At 33.1% G+C, this 26,943-nt stretch overlaps 2 protein-coding genes across 2 annotated transcripts; one reads left to right on the top strand and one right to left on the bottom strand.

Moving 5' to 3' along the window:
• Positions 1-1,213: 1,213 nt before the first annotated feature.
• Positions 1,214-14,330, top strand: LOC132937111 (uncharacterized). Its single transcript, XM_061003935.1, has 13 exons — positions 1,214-1,796; positions 2,080-2,661; positions 2,738-2,940; positions 4,097-4,633; positions 5,026-5,214; positions 5,328-5,461; positions 6,173-6,366; positions 6,475-6,696; positions 7,586-8,719; positions 9,250-9,567; positions 11,195-11,602; positions 13,004-13,451; positions 13,577-14,330. Exons 1-13 carry the CDS (start codon positions 1,715-1,717, stop codon positions 13,947-13,949), a joined length of 4,824 nt encoding a protein of 1,607 aa, XP_060859918.1. The 5' UTR covers positions 1,214-1,714; the 3' UTR covers positions 13,950-14,330.
• A 137-nt stretch (positions 14,331-14,467) lies between these two features.
• Positions 14,468-26,560, bottom strand: LOC132937112 (uncharacterized). Its single transcript, XM_061003936.1, has 3 exons — positions 25,242-26,560; positions 17,636-19,801; positions 14,468-14,917 (listed from the first exon to the last, which is right to left on the bottom strand). Exons 1-3 carry the CDS (start codon positions 25,696-25,698, stop codon positions 14,838-14,840), a joined length of 2,703 nt encoding a protein of 900 aa, XP_060859919.1. The 5' UTR covers positions 25,699-26,560; the 3' UTR covers positions 14,468-14,837.
• Positions 26,561-26,943: the final 383 nt, after the last annotated feature.

Here is a 26,943-nt window from a genome sequence, read left to right as displayed (position 1 = left end):
AAGAAATTAACCAATCAAAAATTATGAAATACAAATCTGGTCGACTCACGCGATACGAGTTTATAAAATCTATGTGCCATAACTTTGACAAATAATTAGATTTTTATTATTATACTATTTTTTTTTAAATGTCTTACACTTATATATATCATTTAAAATCTGTTTTCTGTGTTTTTACATATATTATTTACATTGACTATTTTTTTGGTTTTTTTTATAGTATGTTTTACACTAATCTATATCTGCCATAACTTCGACGAATAATTAGATTTTTATTATTATACTATTTTTTTTTTTAAATGTCTTACACTATTATATATCATTTAAAATCTTTAAAATTTTATTTTTATTATTATGCTATTTTTTTTAAGATGTTTTACACCTATAAACTTATGTTTATTAAATATTATGTAGGTATACGTATAGTCATTTAGACACATTTTCAATAAAAAAAAAAATACAGTGGTAACCAAAATGTTTTTTCGTTTACTATAAATAATATTTTTTTGGGCGAAAACCAAATCACTCTTTTTTGTGTTTGGGTAAAAAAGGTCATTTGGGCAAAAACCAAAAGGTCGATTTTGGGCAAAAACATGTACGGCCCCCAGGGTTGCCACCATTTTATTTTTAAAATAAAAAACATCATGACTTATAGAGATTTTTTACACACAAAATAAATTGCGAAAATACTGAACCAAACCAGTAATGAGTAAAGTACAGAACAAAAAAAAAAACAATTATTTAAACAACAAAATAATGTGAATTTATTGATGTCATACAAACATCATAGAATTAAAACAGTATTAAGAACTAAGCTTTTTAACAAACTTATAACAATATTTTATTATTACATTATTTCTATAAATATATTATAAATTATTTTTACTAACGATATTTTTAAATGTATACTTTTTACTACTTTTTGCAGCTTTTAGTAATTTTTAATCTTTTAAAAAAGTATCTCAGTGAGTCACTCCTCAGTGCATAGGTGCCGGGGCAGGGCTTCGCTAGCGGTTGCCTCCACACCGGTTGTGGAGGTGACGCTGCTGCGCTAATAGTGATTACACGACGATTACAACAATATAATAAATTATAACAACAAACGCTACGCCGCGCCGCCGTCGCGTACTCGCGTCGTAAACCGCAAAACAGCAGCGTGTTGTGCCGTGTGTTTGCGCGTCCGTGTGTGAGAGTGTGTGTGCGCTCTCGTGCGGCGTGTATGTGTGTGAGTGTCTGTTTGCGTGCGCGCGCGTGTGCGTGTGTGTGTGCTCTTGCTGCGTATGTGTGTGTGTGTTTGTGACGTGAGTATGTGTGTTTGCGTGTGTGTGTATGTGTGTGCAAAGGATAACAACACCAACGTCGTATGTACGTGTTAGTTTGGTCATCGCCGTTTGTTTATTTACAATCGAGTATTGTTTGTGTTTTCGTTGTTCGACACAACAGCGTAAATTGCACCGCTCGATCAGCGGTATTTGCACGTCAATAACGTCTAAACATTATACCGGCCGGCGGCGTCGGCGGCGGCGGTTCGCTATACACGACAATAAGATGCCCTAAGCGGCGTCTGCGGCTTGGTGCAGACAGTACATATTTTCAATTGACCTAGCCGACAGCAACACCAGTCTAACGTCGAATTCCCGTTCGGGACGAAAAGTTATTTCGTGTGTCAACGAGCAGTAGAATACGATTCGTGTCTGCAACATTTGTCACTCTCATGGCGGCCATCAACAGTGGCAGTAACAACAGCAATACCAACAACTCGAGTGCCGGCGGCAGCAACATGTACCGCGTTGGAGGTGAGTTTCGGTTAAATTTGGGTAGACATATTGTCTACACAGTTTATGTCGATGTCTGATGTACTTGCTTCCAGTATTAGGGCTGTTTTTACAATGTCAGGTTAAGTGTCTGATAACACCAACCGGCAGAATTTCTTTTATGTTACCGATAGAATTCTGCTGGTTAGTCTTAATCGAAAATTCGTAAGAACAGCCCTTAGTTGTATTTTGTCCCGATATCCCATATAGGTAGATATGTGTATTTGTGTATATTCTGTTGTTTACAAACACTTATTTTTTGTAGATTATGTATACTTTGAGGCTCAACAGCAGCAACAGCAACAGCAGCAGCAACAATCTATGCATCATCAGCAGCAGCCGTTCCAAATACGTAGAATTGAAGAGCTCAATAAGACTGCTGGAGGTAATGTTGAAGCCAAAGTCATGTGTTTCTATAGGAGACGAGACCTGCCAGCTCAACTCGTCGCACTGGCTGATAAACACCAACAGCACCAGCAGCAGCAGCAACTATCTTTGACTTTATCATTATCTCCTGGTGGAAGTAGTGCTATTAAAGGTGGTGGTAAGCAGTCATCTATAATTAAATCCTCCTCAGCCTCTGATAAAGACGCTAGTACGGATAAAAAAGAACAAGACACTAGTGCTGGTGGGGCCCTACCGGTGGTAAAAAAAGAGCAGCAGAACGAAGAACAAACTGCCAGTAAAATAGAAACATCTGAAATTAATGAAACTGTGAAAGAAGAACAGAAACAACAGCAGGATGTTGAGATGTCAGAAGAAATAGAAACTAACTCTGCTGTATCCGCGGTTGTCAAAAGTGGAGATGCTCGAGTAGATGGTGATGAGGTTGAAACCAATGATAAATGTAAATATATTCTATATTGTTGTGCATTGTGAGGATTAAAATACTGTGTACAAACATTAATTATTGTATGTAATAGCTTCAGATATCGGAAAAGATGAAGATAAGACAACACAAGGTACACAACCACAACATGACTGGTGGCGTGGTGAACAGCTTAAACAAAGGGAGTTGTTCTTAAGCAGACAGGTAGAAACATTGGCAGCAACGCATATACGTGGAAAGTGCACAGTAACATTATACAATGAGACTGAGTCATTGGACAGTTATTTAGAAAGAGAAGTAAGTACTGAAAAAAAATCTTTTATGCGACTGCTTGGATATTATTAAAATTATATAAACTAAGTATTAATATCAAAATTAATTCTTATTGTGAAACTCTTAAATTATTATATTTGATGATTTATACACTGATGATGTGAGTATATCACTTATAAACTTTTATAAGTTGTGTGTCGTATTAAAAATTGTTAGGTATGAATATTGATACATTTCAATGAACATTTCTGCTATCACACTAAATTAAAAATTACAATTAAAAATTTTTTGTGTCTCATAAAGTATATTATTTTTATTTTCAAAGTTTTGTACAAATATGTATTACAAACTAAAAAAATAGGCATATATTTAATTAAAAATGTAGTGAATTATTAACTGATACATACTAATATTTTTAATTTAACAAGTAATAAACAGTTGGTGCACATTATTAAATAATATTATAAAACTGCATTATTGAATACTACTACATTGTAGGGATATTATTTGGTGTATCCTTGGTAAAATAATACTTTTAATATACTCAAATATTATAATATAACAGTGACAAAAATTTAAAAATAAATTATGGATACATTCTCAGTGGTAATAATTTCCATTTTTATTGAAAACTTGATACTGAATAAATATCTAAAATATTGATGTAATACCTATTAAAAAAATACAATTATTACTTGATGTGAAGCATACCATTTAAATATTATAATATATAAGCGTTATAATAGATTAATATAACACATTAATGATAACTATTTGCAAATTTTTCAATCAAACATTTCTGGAATTTAAATTTTTAAAAACTTTTTTATCAATGATATTAAACGGTTAAATGAAATACCTAAACACTGTTTGCCGTGAATTATGTCATAATTAATTTATTATTATTAATCTTAACAAAATGTAGTATCTTACCTAAATTTTATAAAATAACACTTACCATTCACTGTGTGGTTAAAAAATAAGGTAGGTACCTACATATGAGTATGACGAGGTAGAATATTAATTGTTTTACATAGTTTTAGGATGGAATCTATAGAGCTAAAGAATTATTTGTAAAAAGGGTTGCTTTTTACAAATAATTCCATAGCCTTAACTCGTATTTAACAATTTTGTATAATACCTTCTTAAATAAATAAATAAATCAATTTAATCTTAACAGGACACGTTCTTCTATTGTCTGGTATTTGATCCGGTCCAGAAGACATTGTTGGCCGACAAAGGAGAAATTCGTGTTGGCCATAAATATCAGGCTGAGGTGCCGCCAAAAGCTCTTTTTAATCGTAGTAGTGGTGATGTGAATGCAAAGGATACAACATCAACACTGATAAAAGGAGAAATAGTAAAAGAAGAACACACTACTGATGGTGATGGAGAAGAGCCTATGGTTACAGAATGCAGTCGAGACAATGGCGACGACGATGATAAAGATGTTGATGAAAAATCCTCTACTGCAGTGACTACAGTGACAGCAATAGGAACAGTAACAGCTGTGACAGTGGAAAGCGATACTGATCTTGAGACTTTGATATGGACATGTCGGCCGCAGTGGAATCGTTTAACTGATAGACAGATTGATCAGTTTTTGGTTGTTTCTCGATCACTGGGCACATTTGCCCGTGCCTTAGATTGCACCAGTTCAGTGAAACAGCCTTCTTTGCATATGTCTGCGGCTGCTGCATCACGGGACATCACATTGGTGAGTTTTTCATATCATGTCAAAATTGGATGCTACACCCACATACGTTGTCTTCGTCTTACAAATGTACAGCATAGCAAAAACTGTTTTGCGGAGAACAACATTACTCCCTGTATTTATAGTAGTATTACCAAAATTCCACAACACATAGGGAAGAACTGTATCTGAGTCTTAGTGTTTTATTATTTGAATAACATAAATACAATTAAAGTTATAAGTTTGAGAACATAAGGTTTTTTTTAAAGAATTATTAAAGAATATTAAAATGCAACAAGTCCTGACAATTAATTACATTGTATAGTTTTATGTTTGTTTTAACTTGATTAGTGTTGTATCAGGTTAATTTTTTTATTGCTATTAACTCTACATGTATTTTGTTATTAAAACAACAGTTTCATGCAATGGACACACTGCATAGGCATGGTTATGATCTGGGCACTGCCACCTGTTCCCTAGTGCCTAGTACGGGACCTGTATTATGCCGTGATGAAATGGAAGAATGGTCAGCGTCTGAAGCAAATTTATTTGAGGAAGCGTTGGAGAAGTATGGCAAGGACTTTGGTGACATACGTCATGATTTTGTTAGTATATCATACTTTTATTGCCTCTATTTCAATTCTAGTAGTTATTGCTTATCATATGTATTATGTACTACTTGTGGTTCAGAATATCAATATTAATCATGGTGTTACAGCTTCCATGGAAAACGCACAAAAACATAGTTGAGTACTATTACATGTGGAAGACAACTGACAGGTATGTGCAGCAGAAGCGTGTTAAGGCCGTAGAACAAGAATCCAAGTTGAAACAAGTGTATATTCCTTCTTAGTGAGTATTTGTTGTAATATATGTTTATTGTTTATATATATAGAGTATGTCGTTAAAAGCTTTTACATATTAGTGGATAACATGACTAAATAGTACCATTTACAGACGTAGTGGATAATAATATCATTGGTAAATCAACTTTCACATGATACTAACACTTGATAGTTATCTGTGTAAAAAGCTCTCGTGTTTACATTTGTATTTCGTTGTTGCTTGTTGAGTTATTTCCTGGCATACTATTGAGTATTGACACATATTAGTGTAATAAGCAAGCACACAGAATTTTTGTTCAGGTGACTAACAAATTGTCCTATTTCTCCTTACACAATTACCTAATTCAACTTTAATAACATTGACAGTCAACAAAAATTATGATTTTTATCCTTGTTATCGATCAAAGGTGACAGTCTACACTGTCCAACCTTACTGCCAGTATATAAATTAAAAATAATTTTTCAACAATATAATCGATTGGTGATTTCCACAACCTTTATCATATTTAATTATTAATTTGTGTCCAACATAATAATCAAATTGAAAAAAAACATTACAATTGTAATATATTTGTGACAAAATAATATACTCTAATAATGTATAATCCAATATAAAAAATAGTTTTAAGGGGACTTCAGCTCTTAGCCCCCCACTCTGGTTACGCCACTGGTATCTACAACAACAGTTTTATGATCCTCAATTTTTTCTCCTAAATAGTAATGGAACAACAAGTGGTGGAAAGCAGCAGGCTATAACATCTGGTCTAACAATAAAATCGTCACAGCAGCAACAGCAGCTTGTAAATGGTAACTCAGCAGCTGTAGAGCTGTATTCCCCCAAAAATGGCAGCGGTGGATTGTCTATTACAGGAGAGGGACCATTACAACCTGGATTGTGCGATCTATGTGATGGTAAGAAAGCATTTATATAGAACACATTTCTGTGTATGTACTAATACATCATATAGACAATACTTAAAAAATAAATAATAATTGTGTTACTTATAACTATGAACATAGTTGTATCCTCACAACAATGGTATCCAAACACCATAGGAGCCACAACCGGAACAACAGCAATATCTTATCATCAACACAATGGTGGATTGTCTTCAGTGATACCAAATACATTATGTCACGAGTGCTGGACTCATTGGAAAAAATATGGAGGTCCCAGAACTGCTACTTCGGATAAAAAAGTTATTGTGGCAGCAAGAGGAGAGAGCATGTCCGGAGATGAAGGTAGTAATAATGACATATCTTAAGTTTTATGCTTAATACTTCTTAGCAGGAACAAAGGAATAATGAGGCAAATCTCTAAAGAGTAGATGACAAGTATTAATACTTTACTTAATCTGTATATATTACAGTAAATTTAATGTGTTTTAGATACTATCAAAATTATTTCTATTTATATAAGATATTAAAATTCAATAATGATATCAATTTTTAGATATTATGAACACGCACTTAGTTAATGTAGTATAATATAATAATATCTAGTGATAAGTCAATAACACCAGTTCCCGTTTGTTTAGAGTTACTGTAACATATAATATACATGGATTATGAATGCATGCCAGGTTCATTTTCAATTAAATCCTTTAACGTGGTTGTCATTACAAGATATAAAGGTGTATATTATTAATATAAAAAAATTATTAATTTATAATTCTCAGGCTTGATCTGCAGCTCAGTGATGGCCCTCTCATAGTCGAGGTCAAAATGAGAGATGCTGAATTTTCTTATTCAAAATATTTAGGTACACTGCTTTTGTTAATTTTTCCATTTTTCGGTGAATCGCTTACTCGATATGAAAACTACTACAGAGGCTCCTTTTTAAGTTTTAATATTAAAATAAATCAATTCAATTTTTACTTGCATTTTATCTTTGAGTTTTGTTTTTGTCCTGACTACTACTACTACTACTACTACTCCATTTATGTTAATTCTCTTTTGTGAAAGTACTGCAATTATTTTTTTTACTTTTTTGTTTTCTAAATTGAGAATGTGACCATACATTTTGACAAGTCAATGAAATAAATTAAAAATATCTTTTTTTTTTATAAAATATTAACAAATATCTATTAAAATATATTTTAATCAATTTGTTTATCATGTTTGTAAACAGATCGACCGCATTCAAATGCATCATCCAGTTCTCTGGCAGCAGCAATGAACTTGAATGTATCAGCTGGTGGTGGTAGATCTTCATCACACGGACCAACCATGTCAACTCCACCCCATCACCACCACCACCTTATGCACCTTGGTGGTAGTGGAAGTAGTCACCATAGCAGTTATCATCATCAGTCGCAGCACCACCACCATCAACAGCTTCACCATCAGCAACAACAACAACAGCAACAACAACATATACAGCAACAACAACAACAACAACAACAGCAGCAACAACAACAGCAGCAACAGCAGCAGCAACAGCAACAACAACATCAATCTGCAGCCTCATCACCAGGTGGTGGTGGTGGTCTATTACTACATCAACCACATATTAACTCATCTGGATCAACAACAACTGCTCATAGGTGCACTATTATTGGGTGCCAAGCAGCTCCATTCAAGAGTAAGTCTCAGCTGCTACGGCATTATAGTACAGCGCATGGCATTGGGATAAATTCCAACAGCAGCAGTAGTCCTAGTGCTATCATCACATCAATTGGTGGTAGCAGTAGATCTTCTGGCAGTGCTGGAATTGATGGCGGTGGGAGTGGAAAATTATCACCACAGCCGCCACAGCAGCAGCAGAATATTTCTGGCGCTGGACTTCTCCACCACAATTCTGGAGGGCCTTTAAACTTGAACAGTAGCAATTCGATTCAACACTCCATCGGAAGTAGCTCTGCCAATCAAGTAATTAATCTCATTGCATCTTCTTCTTCACCTCAACAGCAGCCCAATAACCTATCTACAAGTGGAGGCATAACAACAACTGCGGTTATTGGAACAGGAGGAGTAGCTACTGCCACTGGGCGGCCGGTTATGAAGACAAGAACAGCATTTTATTTGAGATGCACATCGTTGGCAAAAGCAAGTAGGCGCCGGTCTGCGCAACAAGCAGCTGCCGCGCTATTACAGCAACAGCACCATCAGAAAAAAGCTTCATCTAGTGGATCACAAACAGCATCAGTGTTATCGCCAATAGCTTCAGCTATGGTACAGCCTGGATGCTTAGCCCGTCCTAGGAATGTAGCTCGTAGACCATTCATTTGCGTTCCACAAACGGCACACTCTTACAAACACGAATGTAAATATATAATATGATGGCATTTTGTTTAATGTCATTAACTGCCTAATTTAACCTAGGTATTTTAGAGTGACTAATGCTTGGGAAAATTAAAAACTAAAAATGTCAATAGGAATTTACATTATAACTAATTTATTTAATTTGTATATACTTAGGTACTTGTTTTATTTTCAAATTTGGTACATACAGTTATCTAAGATAAAGTGGGAAGACAATGAATGGCCATTTCTCTTGATTTAGTCAAGTTTAATAATACTACTTTTTTTAAACTGTGGTCAAATTTTATATTTAAACGAATTAAAACCATTGATGGTTGTTTGGAGAGATCATTTAGATTTTTGAGAATTTACCTGATATACTTGTTTAACTTTTTTAATTTTAATCCAATAACCCATCAATCTCACAGTCTATTTCACAATATGTTTGCAATATTTTTCTTTACTATATAAACAACATTTCAGATTGAAATAGCTATATACTGGGAACATATCAGTATATGTGTATGTAATTTGGAATATTCTATCTTTCAGGTATGCTTTCAATGCAACACGCTCCAGTTCATGAACTAAGAGCGTACTTGAGGGCTGCTGCTGTTAAAGCACATGCCCGTCGACCAGGAGTTACTCGAGTAGCCAATGCATTAATAGCAGCTAGGAGAGGCCGTGGTGGAATGAGTTCAGCAACCGCTGCTGATATTGCTGTGCCAGATTGGCTGTCTCTGCCATCCCAGCAGCATCAGCATCAGTCGTCTCATCATCATGTTTCGTCTTCATCAAAACACGGCAAACATTCTTCAAGAACATCAACGGGTGGACGCGTTGCGTTCCCCAAGCCACCAAAAGCACCGGGTCAGTATTAACTGGAGTCTATAATATCTTTGTTAACAATAATATTATATATTATAAAAAAATAATGATGTTTAAATTATTTAAATTTTAATAGATTAAAATTGAAATAAATCAAATAACGCTTATTGAATATTTGAAGTCTAAGAAAGTTATTGTAGACTCATTAAATTAAAGGTAAAGAAATGACCAAGGATCGTTTTAAAACAAATTTAATTACTATAGATGAATAATCAAAAACATAATTTGTTTCCTCCTTATAACGTAAATAACTAAAATACTAAAAATAATAAAAATAAAATAATTAATGATAGAAATAATAATATAATACACAATTGTTAAAATAGTTTTCCTTCAAATTTAACTTATGTAGATGATTCTAATTAAACTTTAGGATCTTAAGATGTAAATCAGTTGAATTAAGATTAATTTCATTAATTGTTATCCATTTTTCTTTCTGAATCTTATTTACAAACAATTTATCATATAGGAGGTTATACAACCTTATCATTAAAATATGTGAGAACGCCTTAATCATATTTATAGATTAACCAATGTGCACCAGGGTATATTTTATTTTCAAATTAATTTTTATTACTAGTAAATTAACTTATTTACAAATATGCATACAGCAAAGCAAAATATTCAATTAAATAAGTTTGAGAAGTTGTAATATGTTGTATGTTGTTATCAACATTTCATGTGTCTTTAAAATATTTGTATGAATAACAAATATTTAATAATAGTTACTATTAAATCATTATTAACTTGATTAAAATTGAGGTTAGCCATGGCTTAAATATACAAGGTTATTGCACATAGCCCATATTGTTATCAAACATAAATAAAATTTCAGCGTAAGGGTACAGTCCATATCATAGTATATAATATCATAGTTTAGCCAGTATAGCTGCCATTTTAATTCCTTAACGTGATAAAATGATGTAGGGGGGTATTATTGCAATAACTTTGTATATTTAAGCCATGAGGTTAGCGTATATTTACTGATATTATTCATCAGCTATTCAAATGTATAAAGATTATTATTATAGGCAATATTAGAATAATTAAATGTTTAATTATTTATATTATCTTCTTAATTGTAAATATTGATGTTTAAAGATTTTCCAGAAACAAAACAGATTTTAAACAACTATTATTCGTATTGATATATTGTTACATACTTTTAATAACTTTGTAACATTTTAAAACAAAACACATAGTAAAATAACCTCAACATATTAATATAAATACTTAATACAATAAGCATAGGTACCCTTCAACTGCTTATGGTTAAATATAATAAAAACTTAAATATTACTAAATTAAGGTTAAATAAATTAATATTATTGTCAACTTTTATATTTAGCATACCTCTGCAAATTCATATTTAAGTTTTATGATTTCTTTGACCATCTAAATCTTTTATGGATAAATACTGTATAATATTGTGATGATTGAGAAAAACACGAATGACATATCAGCATAATATATATTATATAACGACCACCATAGTACATATTTTTTTTTGTAGTTTGAAATGTGGTTATTCCAAAGAATAATTAAAAAAATATACTTCATTAGTCATTATAATATAATTTTATTAATATATGCGGATGCGTAATTGTAGATGGCAGTTTGCTATATGAACGAGTGCCTAATAAGCAGGAAGCTGCTGCGGCTGCGGCAGCTGCTGCTTCTGCATTGAACAATCCATCTACGGCTGCAGCTGCAGCAGCGGCTGCTGCAGCAGTTGGACTGAATCCAGCTGCGGCAGCCGCAATACTCGGAGCTTTGGGGCCCCCAGGATCGGTCAGTAGTGGTAATTCTGCGGGAGCATCTGGTTCGTCTAATGATCAATCGGCAGCGGGGTTTGATGTAGCAGCTGCAGCCGCTGCTCTCTACCAACAGCAACAACAGCAGCAGCAACAACAGCAACAGCAACAACATCAACAACAACAACAACAACAACAACAACAACTACAACAAGGCTCTTCGTCGTCGACCAACAAGAGACGGCTTTACGAAACAGATGGCGGTGAGTGTCTTCAGTCTAGTACACATATCTTACTCAACGTATACAATAGTAATTAACTCATGAATTATTTTTGTGATTTCTGTTAGATTTGATTAATTAATCTGTTTATTAACTTAATTATTAAACCAAAGAAAAGCATAAATCACAGTGATCTAAGTTTGTGGTTCTCAACATTATTTTGGGAAAACTTGAGGCACATCTAAGGTACACCGGTTAAGAACCACTGATTTAAACTCTAGATTCACACAATGTTAACTAGTGATGGGTCGTTACTTTAGTACTTGTTCCAAAGTAACAAGTAGAAACGAATCTGATAGTTCCTTAAACGGTTCATCAGTACATAGTATCAAAGTACAAAATAGTCCCCAACGGTAGGGAAACGGGTATATTTCGTTATTCGTTCCATCGGTACAAACATTACCATTGATTATAAATACTATAGATTGCTCAATGGTGAGTTTTTTAGTGGCACGAAATATTTACACCTAGTAGATCTTTCGTGCTACCGAAAAATCGGCTAATGAGCAATCTAAAGTATTTATTATGAATGTCGGTACAAACACTTTTAATAATGTAATATTTTATTTTTATCCATATAATTATTTAAGACTTAGGCAAATACCTAAGTTAATTTTGGAAGTTTCAGTTTATTTATTTTATAACAATAATTATATCATTTTTATAAATTTCTATATTTATTTCTGCTAAAAATAAATTTGTTAGTACATTTATATTGTGTAGTAAATTGTAAAATTAGTTTGTCCTGCAGTAACGCGACCAGTGCAAATAGTTTGGTTTGTGAAGTCCGTGTACACTGTATTGTTTGCTACAATGCTAGGCGCAATGTATTAGTTTCAATCGAGATTGGAAAACGAGAACCTAGTAACCTACACACTACACAGTACATGTCTTGATCACTCAATCGTTCTGTGCATTATGAGTAGTGTTGGCAACTAATCCAAGTACATATTGTGGTACTAAAAATATTGTACTGATCTAACGAGTTTTTTGGAATTGTCTGTACTGATTGGAACAAATCCAACAAAAATTTCCATCACTAATGTAAACTTGAAATACTGAGTTTTTAGTTTGAGTATTTAATTATAGTAGTAGTTTTTGTTTGAGTATTCATCTGTATTTGAATACCACCACTACTATTATTTTTTTTATTTTATTTCATATAATTAATTTTAGGCTCTTTTAGGCCTTTGCAGCTCTTTTTTTTTTATTAAAATACAATTTTAATGGTATTTAAGGTAATGGTAAATAGTATATTAAGTGGTATTTATAAAGACTGATAATTTTTGTTATATAATTATGTGCAGGTTATAAAGTAGGAGAGTAGGAGTGGAACTATTTGTACAAATCTTAATGTAATTATGAATGTTTTTTTCTATGCAGCATCTATACAACAGCAACCACTACCACAAGCCGGGCCACCATCAAAACGTATGCATCGGCAGCAACATCACTCTCAGCAGCAGCAACAACAGCAATCCACTGGTCACCACCACCACAGTCAGCAGCACCAACAACCTTCATCAACGTCACAAGGGGGTAGCGGAGCCGGCGGAGGTGCTGTAGACGGAATGCTGGCATCAATCGTGGCACATCAACAACAGCAGCAACAACAGCGAGGTGGTACATCAAGTGGAGGACCTTTACAATTGACCGGCACTGGAAGTGGTGGTAAATCCAGTGGCTCGGCCGGCCACCACCAATCACAACAACAGCATCAGCAGCATAATCATTATAGGACACCGTCAATGGCTCGGACCGGTAGGAAGCATGTAATTTCGTGGACAGACGCTCCGGATGACCTGTATTATAGATGCACTACATTGTCTAGGTACGATAACTATTATGGCTCTGTGCGGTATTGTAAGAATGTTAACTTAATTTTCTGTATTTAGATAATTCTCTATTATTCCTATTATTATTGTTAGTCATATTATCAAGTATTTTATTATTTAGATCGTTGCGGAAAGCCAGAATGACAGGTAAGGAACTAAGGCGGTCAGCACGCAAGCCTTGGCAGCCGATTGCTGCGCTTCTCGGTATATCGTTTGCAATGCCGTCTGCTGCAGCATCATCGTTAGCGACACCATTAGGATCAACAGGGACCACGGGATCCCCAACTCCACAAACCGGTAGTACATCAGGAAATTCATCATCTATAGTGTCGGCTACACCATTTGACATGTCCACTGGTGGCAGCGCCGGTAGTAGCAATAGACAACCATCTGCCATGTCGAATCAGTCTGCAGCACCGATAGTAGCACCATGTATTAGTGGCGCGCTTTCAATGTCATCACGTACCAGTGGTGGCGGTAGTAGTCATCACTAAGTACCCCGGTTTTGTGTGGACTTAGGTGCTGTTGGCGGCAAATACCAACCAACCGCCTGAACGACAATTTAGAATTTCAATTTTTTTTTTTTCATCATCGTACTATTTTATTTTTATACATTAACAATAATCATATTAATTTTAATCCGAATCCTTTCTATAGGTTGAACCTAAATATGCTAAAATTATTTTTATTATTTTTTTTTTTTTGTACTATTATTATTATTTTACTATTACACACACTATGATTATCGAACTTTATTATTATTGATTACATAATACTTGTAACATTTTTAATTAATTAGGTGATTTTTATTTTTATTTTTTTGGCTACACTGAGTATTTATATTATAATTAAAATACATATGATTATTACTTTGATATTGACTATATATTGTAATAATAATAATGAAAAATATTGTAGCTTTTAAGGTGATATTTTTACAAACGACATTAGCAGTCTAGCAGCCATAGATTTTAGCTTAATTAGTAGTTGCGATTTAAAAAAAAAACAACCGTTGTATAATTGATTGTTTTTTATTTTAACAAATAATCTTCTTATGACTACACGCACATGCGACTTTTCTTTTTGTTTTATGTCTATTTACAAAATAATAAAACAATAAGACGCGACATTTGAATAAACGATTATATATATATATATTATAATTTTACATAATATATATGTATGTATATATTTATGTATGCATGAATATGTATTTACAAATTAAAATATTGTTTTTTTTATATTCATACATACATTTTCGCATATTCAGTACATATAGTATTTGACACGATAATGAAATAGTATACTCAGTTAGCCTTTAAGAAACGGCCAAACAGTCTAATGCTAATAGCTAGTCTATTGTAGTAATTTCCGCTCGAGTGTCACCTGACTCTTGCCGTTGGACTAGTACCACTGACATTTTCAGCTATAGAATCCTTGGATAGGTTGAGCGGCACACAATCTACGAGTAAAATGAAAATATTTTTTTTATTTAATTATAATAATATATATAAATAATATGCAAGGAAGTTAATTTTTATCAGTTCAAAAAAATAATATTTTTTTATATGTGTTTACATTTTAAATAATTGTAGTTGATGTAAAACGTTTGTGGTATGTTCCAGAGGATTCAAATATTTCATAATTATATTTGTAATAATAAATAATTATATGGCTGCCTAAATTACTTCAAACTGCAATACTGGCATTGTATCTTGAATATTGAACTGTTATATTTTGACTAAAATATTTATTTATTTAATCTACATTGTAGATATTACAAATTAAAAATATAATGTAATGATGATGACAAGTTAATTATTCTGTGATTGGTTGCTGTCGGCCGGCTACTGTCGACGCCGCTGTACGATAGCGGCAGAAACAGTCTAGAGTGAGGTATACATGTGCAAGTTTAACCGTTTTTCGTTCACCGTCCGGTGCGGTCTTATTTAAATAGGAGCATAAAAGACAATACTCTATTCAGAATAAGAGCGGTACCGGGCGGCGACCGCAGATGCTTCTCCCACCAAGTTCGACATTCAGAACAAAGCCACGCCCTCGCGTACAAGCTGACCCCCCAGCACCGCTCTTATTCTGAATAGACTATAGAATCTACTTAATCACTTGAATTTCTATCGAGCCGGTAAAGTTCGGAATTATTAAAAATTTGAACAAGCCACGTTACATAATAATAGCAAAAAAGAGAAGAAAAATTACCTAAAATGTATTAGTGAGATTCTAATAAAGCCTCTAACATATTGATAAATAATATTTATTTAAATACATTAGGCACATGATGAGTGGAAATGTGGAATTATTTGTTGCATCATGAGTCGTGACAAGAATCTATCCTATATATAAAAACATTTTTACAGTAATAACTAGAAATAGATAACATGTATACCAAAAAAATTTTGAAAGATGGATACATACTAAATCTTTTTAAAAATCGAGTGAGGGAGATAGTAGTTTTAAATTTAGTTTACAAGAAATCAAAAAGTACCTCTTTGTGTCTATGTACCTTGAATTATTGAGAGTGTAAGAAATCAAGTTAAGTTAAAAGGACGTTATACCCGCATGTGTTGTTTCCGTCTTACAAGTGCAAACACTTGTAGCTCCGTTAATTTAAAAATTAGAGTAAATTGACTTCTTATAAAATTTAAAGGTAAGACTATCTAGGCACCTCATGGTTTTTTTTTTTTATATTTTAATTTAAAAGCGAGTTATGAGTATTTTAAGATGTACAAATAATTTACAATTTTAAAGTACTCGTTACTTGCTTTAAAATTAAAATATAATAAAAAGCCCACGAGATTGCCTGAATAATAATCTTACCTTTAGATTTTATAAGAAATCGATTCACTCTAATTTTTAAACTAACGGAGCTACCCGTATTCGGCTAAGCGTGAAATTTGCCATGGTACGCACTTGTAAGACGGAGACAACACATGCGGGTATAACGTCCTCTTAAATTCACCCCTAATTTCTAACGTTGGTCCAATTCAGCATAGCATGCTCAAGAAAAATCTTTAACCTAACGAAATTAATTGGCTTTAAATTTAACGAGGTTTAAAAAGAAAGGTGGCGAAACGCAGTAAGTAACTAGGTTGTAACTGTTTTTTAGAGAAGATTATCATACGTTCCGAAGAGGTATTGTAATTTTTCCCAAATCGGGAAACTTTGTGTCAAAAGGAAAATTATAGAGATGACAATATATCGGTTGAAATTATGCCCCCAGTATTCAAATCCATTATAGAAAATTCCGATATTTACGTAGGTGCTTTAAAGCAGCTATCGGAGCAGGCAACGACAGATGTGTGCGATTAGATTCAATGGCAAGGAATCAGTATTATAAGATTAGCACTATAGCACTAGGATTCGAGTGATTTAACCCTATACTCTGTTCGCCAAAAGACTCGAGAGAATACGCAGTCACGCTGAACGAACCAATTTTCGTCGGGCCGCGGCGTATTTTCTCGCCGAACAAAGTATGTGTCACTAATTTGTGTCAATGAGTCATGTATTTTATGAACGAATTTTTCGAACTGAGTGTACTGTATGGCCTTGAATTGAGCAAGCGTACGTTCTTGGGTTACTTCTTGCATACGTGGCTATATAAAGATCATAAATCTTTTTGAGTAAAAGAAAATGAAGAGGCCACGACTACCTAGTCACGATTCATGCATTAGATATTGGGAGTAATAGCATTAATTTCAACAGTGAAAATAGAACAGAAATATAAAGCAAGTAATAGATAAGATAATACAGAGACACTAGGTAGGAAAATAAACGTACAACAGCAATAATGCGTAGTGCTCTGGTAGAAAAACACCAGGAGAATTTTAGTTAGAAACTCAATAGACTTTTGTTAACCAGTTCCGATGGCTAGGGTTTTAACAATTATTGCCGATAGCCATTTTACACTCACAGATACCAGTTACCAAACGGTCGTATTTTAGTGGATAAAAACTTGCGACGGATACTCGAAAGTTAACATTTGCAAGCGGCGTGGGTGAGAAAATAATAAACATTACACTATAAACGGATCCAAGATGGTAAGTTAATGAACAGAATAAAAATTACACTGACATCACTTATAATTATAGAGAAATAATTATCTTGTAACGTAAACGTTGGCGAAATCTCCATACAAAGTAATTGTAATTATTGGTACACTTACCGGCAGAAGAGGATGACTCTTCGTCTGGGGTAGCTACAACTCCCGAGTTATTTTCTTCTAAGCAAACACCATATTCAGTATCACTAATTGCCCCTCCACTTCTTTTTTTGACGCTACTACCCTGTTGTCGATGGTTGTGTTGATGGAACGACGATGGTTGTTGTTGTACCGTGGGTGCTGGTTGATACTGCTGCTGATGGTGTAACAATAAATGATGACGGTGAACAGGATGAGGATGCAACATTAAAGGAGGTGGAGGCGACGGAGTAGCAGGTGGCAATAAACTACTGCCATTGACAGTGGCAGCTACCAAAGGCGAAGAGTAAGGTGCCACGACCGTCGATGTAGACGAAGAGATGGTGGTGTTGGTAACTCCACTTCCAACAATAGCTTCTGATGGATGCGGCCGCCGGTTCAGTTGACGTTGCCAAGTGCTACTGGCACCACTGGTGGTGGGAAATTGTGAAGATAACAAAGATGATTGTTGAGATTTAGGCAACTGCTGAGGCAGTTGTGCGTGGGTTTGATACGCCATAGCAGCAGCCATTGCGGCTTGATGGTACAACACATTAAAGTAACCAGCTGCGGCCAATTGCCCAGCAGCCGGGTGGTGAATAGGTGGAAGTTGATGAAGAGCAGTTAGAACGGCAGAAGCATTATCTGATGCATTAGCACCTACAGATGGTATTGCAATGGTTGAAGTTCCGAGGCCATTTTCAACTTTAATGGCAGCAGCGTTAATAGATGGTATTGATGAAACAGTTGTCGATTCTGATGATCTTTTTCTGCTACCATTTGTGTGATGCCTGTATCCAACACCGTTTGTACTAGCAGCAATGGGCGGTGAACCACTTTCACCACTGGGACTCTTGAGCAACGTACGCAATAACGATAGCGGCGCAGGTGACGGCGTATGAAGGTTTTTATGTGGCGACAATACTGCACTAGTAGTAGTGGTTGTGGTAACAATGCCATTTTCTAATTCCATTACCATAGAAACAGCACCACTACTACTAGAGCGTTTTGCACCTGCCGCACCACCAGACAATATCGCAGTTATGCTGTGATCGTTGGTAGAAATCACTTGTGGCGGAGGTTGTGGAATCGATTTTTTTACACTTTTATCAACTACCACCCGTCGCTGTGGAGGTAGAATCTGTTCCTGTGGCTGCTGGTGTCCCAATTTATATTTTTTGTGAGGGCTACTATTGCCACTCTTATTACTAATGGTCATAGCAGTGGCGGTGGTGGGAATTAGGATAGCGGTGGAGGGCGATAGAGAAACCATTGATCGCCGCTTGCTACCTCCCGTATTTGGACAAGTGGAATCGACAACGCTTGCCGTAGAGATAGAAACGTGACGAGAAACCACTGTAGGGGTAACGTCGATAACAGCGGAAATAGTAGCAGCAACATTATCTCCACTATTGTTGATCGACAGTTGCCTGCGCAACAACAATTCCGTTGTATGCCGCCGACACCACAGGTTACGTACAACACATTCTAAATTTAATTGTGGGGGCTTCAGTTCTTGTAACAGGGAGTTTCTAGTCATTGATTTTCTCTTTCGTTGACACCAGAGACGCTGCTTTTTTGGCAACGACAATAAACGCCTCTGAACCTTAATTGACTCAGGGGCAACCATCATGAACGCCTGATGTTGGTGTTGCTGTGAGCGTCTTGGTAAACCTCGTAGTTGTGTTAGTGGCTGACAGCGTTGATGCTGAAAATCATTAATATTTTCTGCTGTTACAGTAGTTGAACACTTTCTAGAAGGTCTGCGCACAATATTTGTTGTCGTTGCAACTACTATTCCGCCAGTATGAGTAGTTGTATTAACAGCAGCGGTGATGAGAGAAAGTGGCGGGGGCGTCGTCCTGTGTTGAAATTGCTGTTGCTTCCGTTCACAAATTCTTGCTGTTGGTGGTTGTGATTGCTGTATCGGTTGAGGTGAATTACTGTCAGAAGCAATATTGGTAACCGAGTAAGGCCATATTGTTTTATTTTGCTGATGTTGTGACCATTCACCTATGCACTTAACATTATTTTTGTGCTGCTGTATCACTGTCGGAACTGGTACCCAACGGCATGGAGATGTCAAAGCGGATGGATTGTTGTATGAATTTTGTTGGTGATGTGCTGCTAATTGGAATATAAACTTTCCATCTGTAAACATGAAACCAGAAAGCTTAAATATATTGACATACCTATTGCAATAGTAGAAACTAACGAGCTTGCATCCATTATTAAAATTCATTCTTATACGAAATTAATACTAACCTATCAAACTTAATTTATTTCAAAACCTTGAAATAATACATTTTTACATTACAACCAAATTTTATATTTAACTTATAAATATTTAAATATTTCTATATCTAACCACATTGACCATTAAATATAATATAGACATATCGTAAATTGTAATAAACACGTATAATATAAAAAAATTATTTTATTTTTTAATACGAAAAATAAAAAAATTAAAATTTATAATTTTTTTGGGTTAATTCAAAAATTTGTTTATAAGAATAATTTTAATGGAAAAAACATTTATCTAAGTCAAGTAGCTTATTTTTTCGATTTTTTCTAAATATCGATATTTTTTGATTAAATTAATTTGGAACGTAATAACTTTTTTCAAAATATTATTTTTTGAAATTTGCTAATATGAGTATATATCTTAAATTATTTACTAATCATATAATTTTAACAAATTTTGTCAAACGTTTAAATAGCACCATATTTATTATTTTTTTTTTGTAAGGTCTTCCTGTTCCTGTATGCTAATATAAAATTATTTTTAAAATATTATAATAATATTGTTTTTTAATTAATTATGATCATAAACTTTCAATACATACCAATTCTAAACATGGGCAAAGATATAATTTATCTTACTAAATTTATTTATTCAAAATATTTATGCTAAATTTTTCATGTTTAAGACCATTTGCTTAAAAATAATATTTTATAATATTAGTACAATTTTAATTAATGATATTGAATATGAATGATTTGATATGAATTCACTTACATAAAAAATTGGTTCCATTTTGTTGCATTTAAACTGATAAAAGATATAGTAGTATTTATATTTAGATCTGATAGCATGATAAATCATAATATTATAAAGTGCAATGTAAGCTTAGGTATTATAGATTTACTTTAATAGATTTTTTTGGTAGTCCAATACAAAACTTCAATTCAAAATTTTTTTTAAACTAAAACAAAATGTAATTTGTTAAATTTAATTTTTCACAATTTTTTTATAATTATAAACTTACATATACAATTTATTTTACATGTTGAATGCATTTTTAAAATATTTTTAGCGCATTTTTGTTAGAGGGCATTTAAATCCGAGCACTAATAATTAGTTGTTACACAAATCACATTTTTCAAAAAATACTGATCAATTATTAATATCAAAAATAAAATATGTACAATGTTTTAATTGATTTCCTAATACTTATACTGTAAACTTTTCAAGAACTAGAAAAGCTTAGCCAATAGAATAAATACTAGTATTATAAGTCCAGCTTAAAAACTACTAAGAATATTCTAACATATTTAAAAACTAAAAACTTTAAGATACATAAGTTAATAGTTTTTAAGATACTAATGCCAGGTTGCACTAAACATTAAATTAATCAATGGTGAGGTGGTGGTCCCTAAAACAAGATTTAGTGGCCCATAATTGGTTCATTAAATGTAATACATTTTTTATAACACAGCATTAGTCAATTAGTTAAAGAAATGTCTACCAGAAAGTCAAATTAAATTTGAACGATTGTTTGAAGTTAGACATTGGATATTTTCCCGTAAACTAACAAATTCTCATAGAACGATTTTCTTATAACTAATAACCGTAGATATTTTAAATTTACATCATAATATTATGTTTATTTTATAATTTTTTTTACTTGATATAATTTTCAAAATATTTTGACTCTTTTCAAGTTGTTTACGGACATTTTAAATTAAAATTTTTTTTGGTTTTTTTTTAATAAATGTAAATTAAATTTTATTAATTTGGTCAAAATGGTTGAAAATGTAATACGATTATAGTTGGTACATCTGTTTTTCCTAACATAACGACCATAACGTGTTTTTACCTGGCCGGTCAATAATTTTTTATACACTTACCAATATAACTTAGTTATATATAACTGTTACATGTATCTAGTACCTTGTAATTAGTTACATAGTTTTTAAGAAGCTTGTAACTTTTAACCAGTTACAATAAATTGAGTAACTTTCTTAACCCTACTTATTCTATAATAAACAGGATTCAAAAAACCCAACCCGGTTGGGTTTAAATGGGTTTTAATAATTTGTAAATGAATGTTGTTTCCTGTCACTTGTTTACTAGGACAGTTCCCTACAAACGAATTACAGACATTTGCTCCTGACCATTTTTGGTGTAGTAAGACATTTCCCCCCATTTTTTTTTTTTGAAGTTTTCTATTTAATATTATGAATATTATATTTATGCCTATTGTCTAATATTTTCAAAAATGTTCATAAATACCCATAGTAAATTATAGATCTATATTTTTGATCAACTGAACTACTTGAATCAAATTCACAAGCAATTATTAAATTGTTAAATATTCAAACTGGTACAGTTTTAAAAATGTAAGTTTAGAAATAACAAAAGAATCAGAATTCATTTTACAAAATGTATCATTTTTATGTCAGATTTATCAATTATTTTTATTAATCATTAATTATATTTTATTTTATGCCTACTTATTATTTTTTTTTTTTTTTTTATTGTTTCAAGTAAGTAGTTCAGTTGATCAAACATATACATTTATAATCTATTATATATATGAAAATAAAAACTATTTTATATTTTAATTTTAAAAAAAATTTCATATTAAATAATAAACTTTAAAAAAAAATAGGGGGAAAATTTCTGGGGGGGAATATCCATTTACCCCTACAAACCTAACCGATAAAAATATATAGCAAAATGCTGTTTAAAAGTAAAATAACATGTACCTATTTTATCATAAAAGTAAATATTTTTAAATTTGTTTTTAAATTGTTACTAAAAAGTAATAAAAATGCAATTTAAAGTTTGTTGGGTTTTATACTGGATTATTCCGATTATTTCTTACTGGGTTTTATAACTAGGCCCAACCATGATGATAAAGTATTAGCTCTTTTAAATAGATTACCAACAAAAATATGATAAGATACAATATAAGTAATGAAAGAATGGAAAATTATGTACCTAAGACTTAGGTACAATACAATTGTAAATTTAATGATTATTGATGTGTAATCTCTAATTTTATTGACAGTTATAATAATAAATAATTAGGTATACCTAATATAAATAATACCATTAAAATGTATTTTAATCTTACTTAACCCGTCAGTGGTCGCGATGTGAGCGCGGCGCTCACCTCATTATTATTTTGAGAGCCACTTATTTATTTATTACTTGATTCGTCTGATATTATTTATACCTTCAATCGAAATATGAAATATACTTTTGCAAATATAATAATTTTATAGATAATTCTCGATTAGATATCGACATGCAATGTTGTTAATATCCATAAATTGAGCATTGCACTCACTCAATAGATCGACCTAATATTATTTCGTAAACTCGGAACGTTAGACCTATTTTTAAGGAGCACACAATATTCATATGCGTATACTGTATAATAATCAGCAAAATATTCCAGACAACTAGGGCCAAGTTGAATGATAATGATTATATTATGTATAAACAATTATAAATTAATTTTTAGTGGTGAACAATTTAAAATTGAGAAAAATTGTAAGAACATTTTTTGTAAAAGATTAAAATTTAAATAATTGGTTGTTGGTTTCAATATTTAATGTTCATTGTATAATAAATAATGATGAAAAAACAACGAGGTGAGCGCAGCGCTCACTCAATACCAATGGCGGGACTCTGCATAGCGATATCAACGACGGGTTAAACTAATTATGTTTATTGGTATCTTACAATTATAAAACTAATGTTTTATAATATCTATGTAATTTAAAACATATAGTAAATATTTCCATAATATCATGAAATAGATAAAATATCATTAAATTATTAAAAAAAAATTAGGTAGGTAACCTAGATGTTATTTGATAGGACATCAAAGTTCATAAAAATGTTAATAATGATAATATTGTACAATATTATACACATTAAAGATATGAATATCTAAATACCCTTTACATACTTTAATGTCCACTTGGCATTAAAGTAATTGCAGATTAAAGAAGTTTCAGATTATCTCACAGCTGGATTACTGAGAGTATACAATATTTTATCAGTAGTTATTAATAAATTAACAGATAAATTAATAAAATACAAATGTTTTGAAGAAGTACATCTATAATTTTTTTTATACCATAAGAAACAAATTTAATACCAATTATTGTCTGAATTACTGATATAAAATTGAATGATAGGTACTTATACCTAATATTGAAACACTAATATTTTACAAAACTCTTGTTTATCAATTATAATCGTAAATGTTTATAATTAACTAGGTACCTAGGTCTGTAATAATAAATAACAACTTATTTTTGAATACTATACTTTTAGAAAGAGAAACTATTTTATATTGCATATTATAAATTGATTATTTAAATTTTAAATTTATTATTATTAGTTATAGGTATAATATTTTAAATGGAATTTTTACAATGCAGCATGATATGAACTCAATTAATTATTACCTAGAATAATAGGGTTAATAGAGATATCTAGGATGGCTGGCTTAGGCTGGTCCGAGAAGAGGGCTCACTGAATGGAATGTCTCTGGTGGCAGATTACGGTTGGTCCGAGAAAAGGTGATTGATGTTAACGGTATTTGTTAACCTAAATAATTGTATGGTCGGTAAGGGGTTAGGCAGGGCTTTCTTGTCTATCTCCTCCGGGTATAGCCAAATGCTCTCAAATTGTGCACTCTAACAAAGATTTGAGTCTATGCATACACACAAGAACATGCCAAGGGAAGTCATCTTGGGCTCTTTAAGGGTCAACTGTTGTTGTACCTATATACCTATTACTGTGTTAATCCTACAATCCTACATGGGGGTCAAGCAATGTGCAAACAGTTTGGCCTTATTTTAGTGATGCCACGAAAAAAAAAAGGTATTGAAAAATAAATTGATCAACTATGTTATAACATTGACTAACAAAGATGGATACCATCACTTAAGTGTTTTGTGTGCATGCCTACCTATGTATATAAGTTCAAAAATATTAGATTCTATATTTATTTTCTTTTAACAGAATTTAGATTAAGTGAATATCCATTATATAAAATATACCCAGACAGCAAATGTTTGACTAAACATATTATTATTATAACATTATAATAAAATTATTCATGATTATAATATTATTATATTACCTAAATACCTAACGATATTATAATATTATCATTACAAAATGTTGTCTGGTTAGGGATATAGACCTACCTATCAATTGTATCAAATAAGAATGACACTGACAGTAAGTATTGCTATATTATTTGATGAAACAATTATGAGTATGGGAAGTTTGTATTATAACATTATATTATAACTATAAACTTAATTATTAAGTTACCTTTATAAAACGTGAGACGTCCTCCAATACTTGTTGGAGTGGTCGCGGCAGCTTCATCGCTATGACTACTGCTAGAAGAATCTTTATCACCATTTTTATCGTCTTCCATATGTCTGTGTAATGACGGTGGTGTGGGAGTTTTGATAGATGTAGAACAACTGTCATCAATTGCTGTAGCCAACCTGGTAACAGCGGCAGAATCGTCATCATCGCTTCCACTTCTGCTGCTACTACTGCTACCACCACAGCAGCTAGTTGTTGTTGACACTTCAGATGAGGACTTGAGGCTACCACCTTCATCTCCACCACCAACGTCATCATTGCTACTTGATCCGCTCATAGCAATACTGTTTGTCATCAATGTTGAGGCATCGTCCACTACGTTGGATGCCGCTGATATAGGGCAGCGGCGGCGGCGGTCGTCTAAAGCGGCGACCGCCGCCGAATCTCGTGTCATGGTTATTGCCACCACAACTATTATAAAGGCGACGGCAGCGATTCGATACAGATAGTGCTGGTGCCAAGGGCACTGCTGTTGCGAGCGATTGCGGAAGATTGCAATGTGTTGTAGACTCGACAACTGCGGCGACAGCACCACCACGGCTGTGTACCATGATATCCAAAAACCATTTGATATATTATATCACTGCTGTCCACGGTCGGTAGGTACGCATAAATAATGTTGGCAGATTATAAGCAGACTTGTAGGCGAATATCGTACTTTACACGGCGGTAAGACGACTTTACGACGACGCGAATAACGCGCGTTTCCGTCGCCGACAGTGGACGACGCTACCGCTGTAAATTGTGGCTTTCGTGGACGTCCGTATCAGCATAGTATTCGCGATCGGTAAGACATACGGATAGTACAACGTAGGTAGGAACAACAACTACACTATTGTCCGTAATATAAATACGTTAGTGTTTCGGATGGCAATAGGATTCTGAGGACTAAGTGCAGTAAGAGGCCAAACGACGGTGCGGTGATATCGTGACTTTTGATAAAACAATATGCGACATTTAGTGACAATGACGATTACCCCGATCGCCGGCAAAAAAAGAAACAGAAAACGAAATCGTTAATTAAATTATTATGAATCTCGTTCAATTGTATTCATCCGCGACACGCGTGCACGATGGTCGATGGTGGAAGTATAAATTATAATGCAATATATTATATTATATTTTATCTATTATAATATTTTAGTGGTAGTAGTAGTCGTAGTCGCATTTGTAGATCTAGATATAGTAGTAGGTAGTAGAAGTAATAACAAGTAGTAGTTGTAGTCGTAATTGTTATAGTATTGTTCACTGTTTAGCAGTAGGAGTAGACGTATGTAAAAAAAAACTCATGACAGACATTCGCCATTCACAAGTCACAACTACTGTCTGGCAGATAAGTGAATAATAATAATGGAATGGACATACTACGGAGGTAACTACAACGTGTGTGTGTGTGTTTGTGTGTACGACATTAAGTTTGCGTGATGTAATGCGTACGCTCGTCTCCGTTGGTGACCAACAGTGGAGGTGAAAATAATAAATATACGCCGATAAATTAAATTGTTTGTAATTTGACTTGTCTGAGGCTTGTCTTGTCAGTTTTTAGGTACTGAGTGGTGACAATTGACTATTGTTTATTCGTTAGCTGTGGGATTATTGGGTACACGGTATTATAGAAATCAATTTAAATTTTAAACGT

The sequence above is a fragment of the Metopolophium dirhodum genome, chromosome 1, assembly GCF_019925205.1.
Source record: "Metopolophium dirhodum isolate CAU chromosome 1, ASM1992520v1, whole genome shotgun sequence".
Lineage (NCBI taxonomy): Eukaryota > Metazoa > Arthropoda > Insecta > Hemiptera > Aphididae > Metopolophium > Metopolophium dirhodum.
This window is presented reverse-complemented; position numbering and strand designations above follow the sequence as displayed.

What these genes read in the sequence shown, in the direction of transcription:
- LOC132937112 (XM_061003936.1), bottom strand. Translation starts at nt 25,698, where the DNA reads ATGACACGAGATTCGGCGGCGGTCGCCGCTTTAGACGACCGCCGCCGC. An exon ending in ACGTCTCACGTTTTATAAAG is followed by an intron (nt 19,802 to 25,241) that starts GTAACTTAATAA and finishes TCATGTTTACAG; the next exon opens with ATGGAAAGTTTATATTCCAA. An exon ending in AGAGTCATCCTCTTCTGCCG is followed by an intron (nt 14,918 to 17,635) that starts GTAAGTGTACCA and finishes TTTTACTCGTAG; the next exon opens with ATTGTGTGCCGCTCAACCTA.
- LOC132937111 (XM_061003935.1), top strand. Translation starts at nt 1,715, where the DNA reads ATGGCGGCCATCAACAGTGGCAGTAACAACAGCAATACCAACAACTCG. An exon ending in GGTTGAAACCAATGATAAAT is followed by an intron (nt 2,662 to 2,737) that starts GTAAATATATTC and finishes TGTATGTAATAG; the next exon opens with CTTCAGATATCGGAAAAGAT. An exon ending in ACAGTTATTTAGAAAGAGAA is followed by an intron (nt 2,941 to 4,096) that starts GTAAGTACTGAA and finishes TAATCTTAACAG; the next exon opens with GACACGTTCTTCTATTGTCT.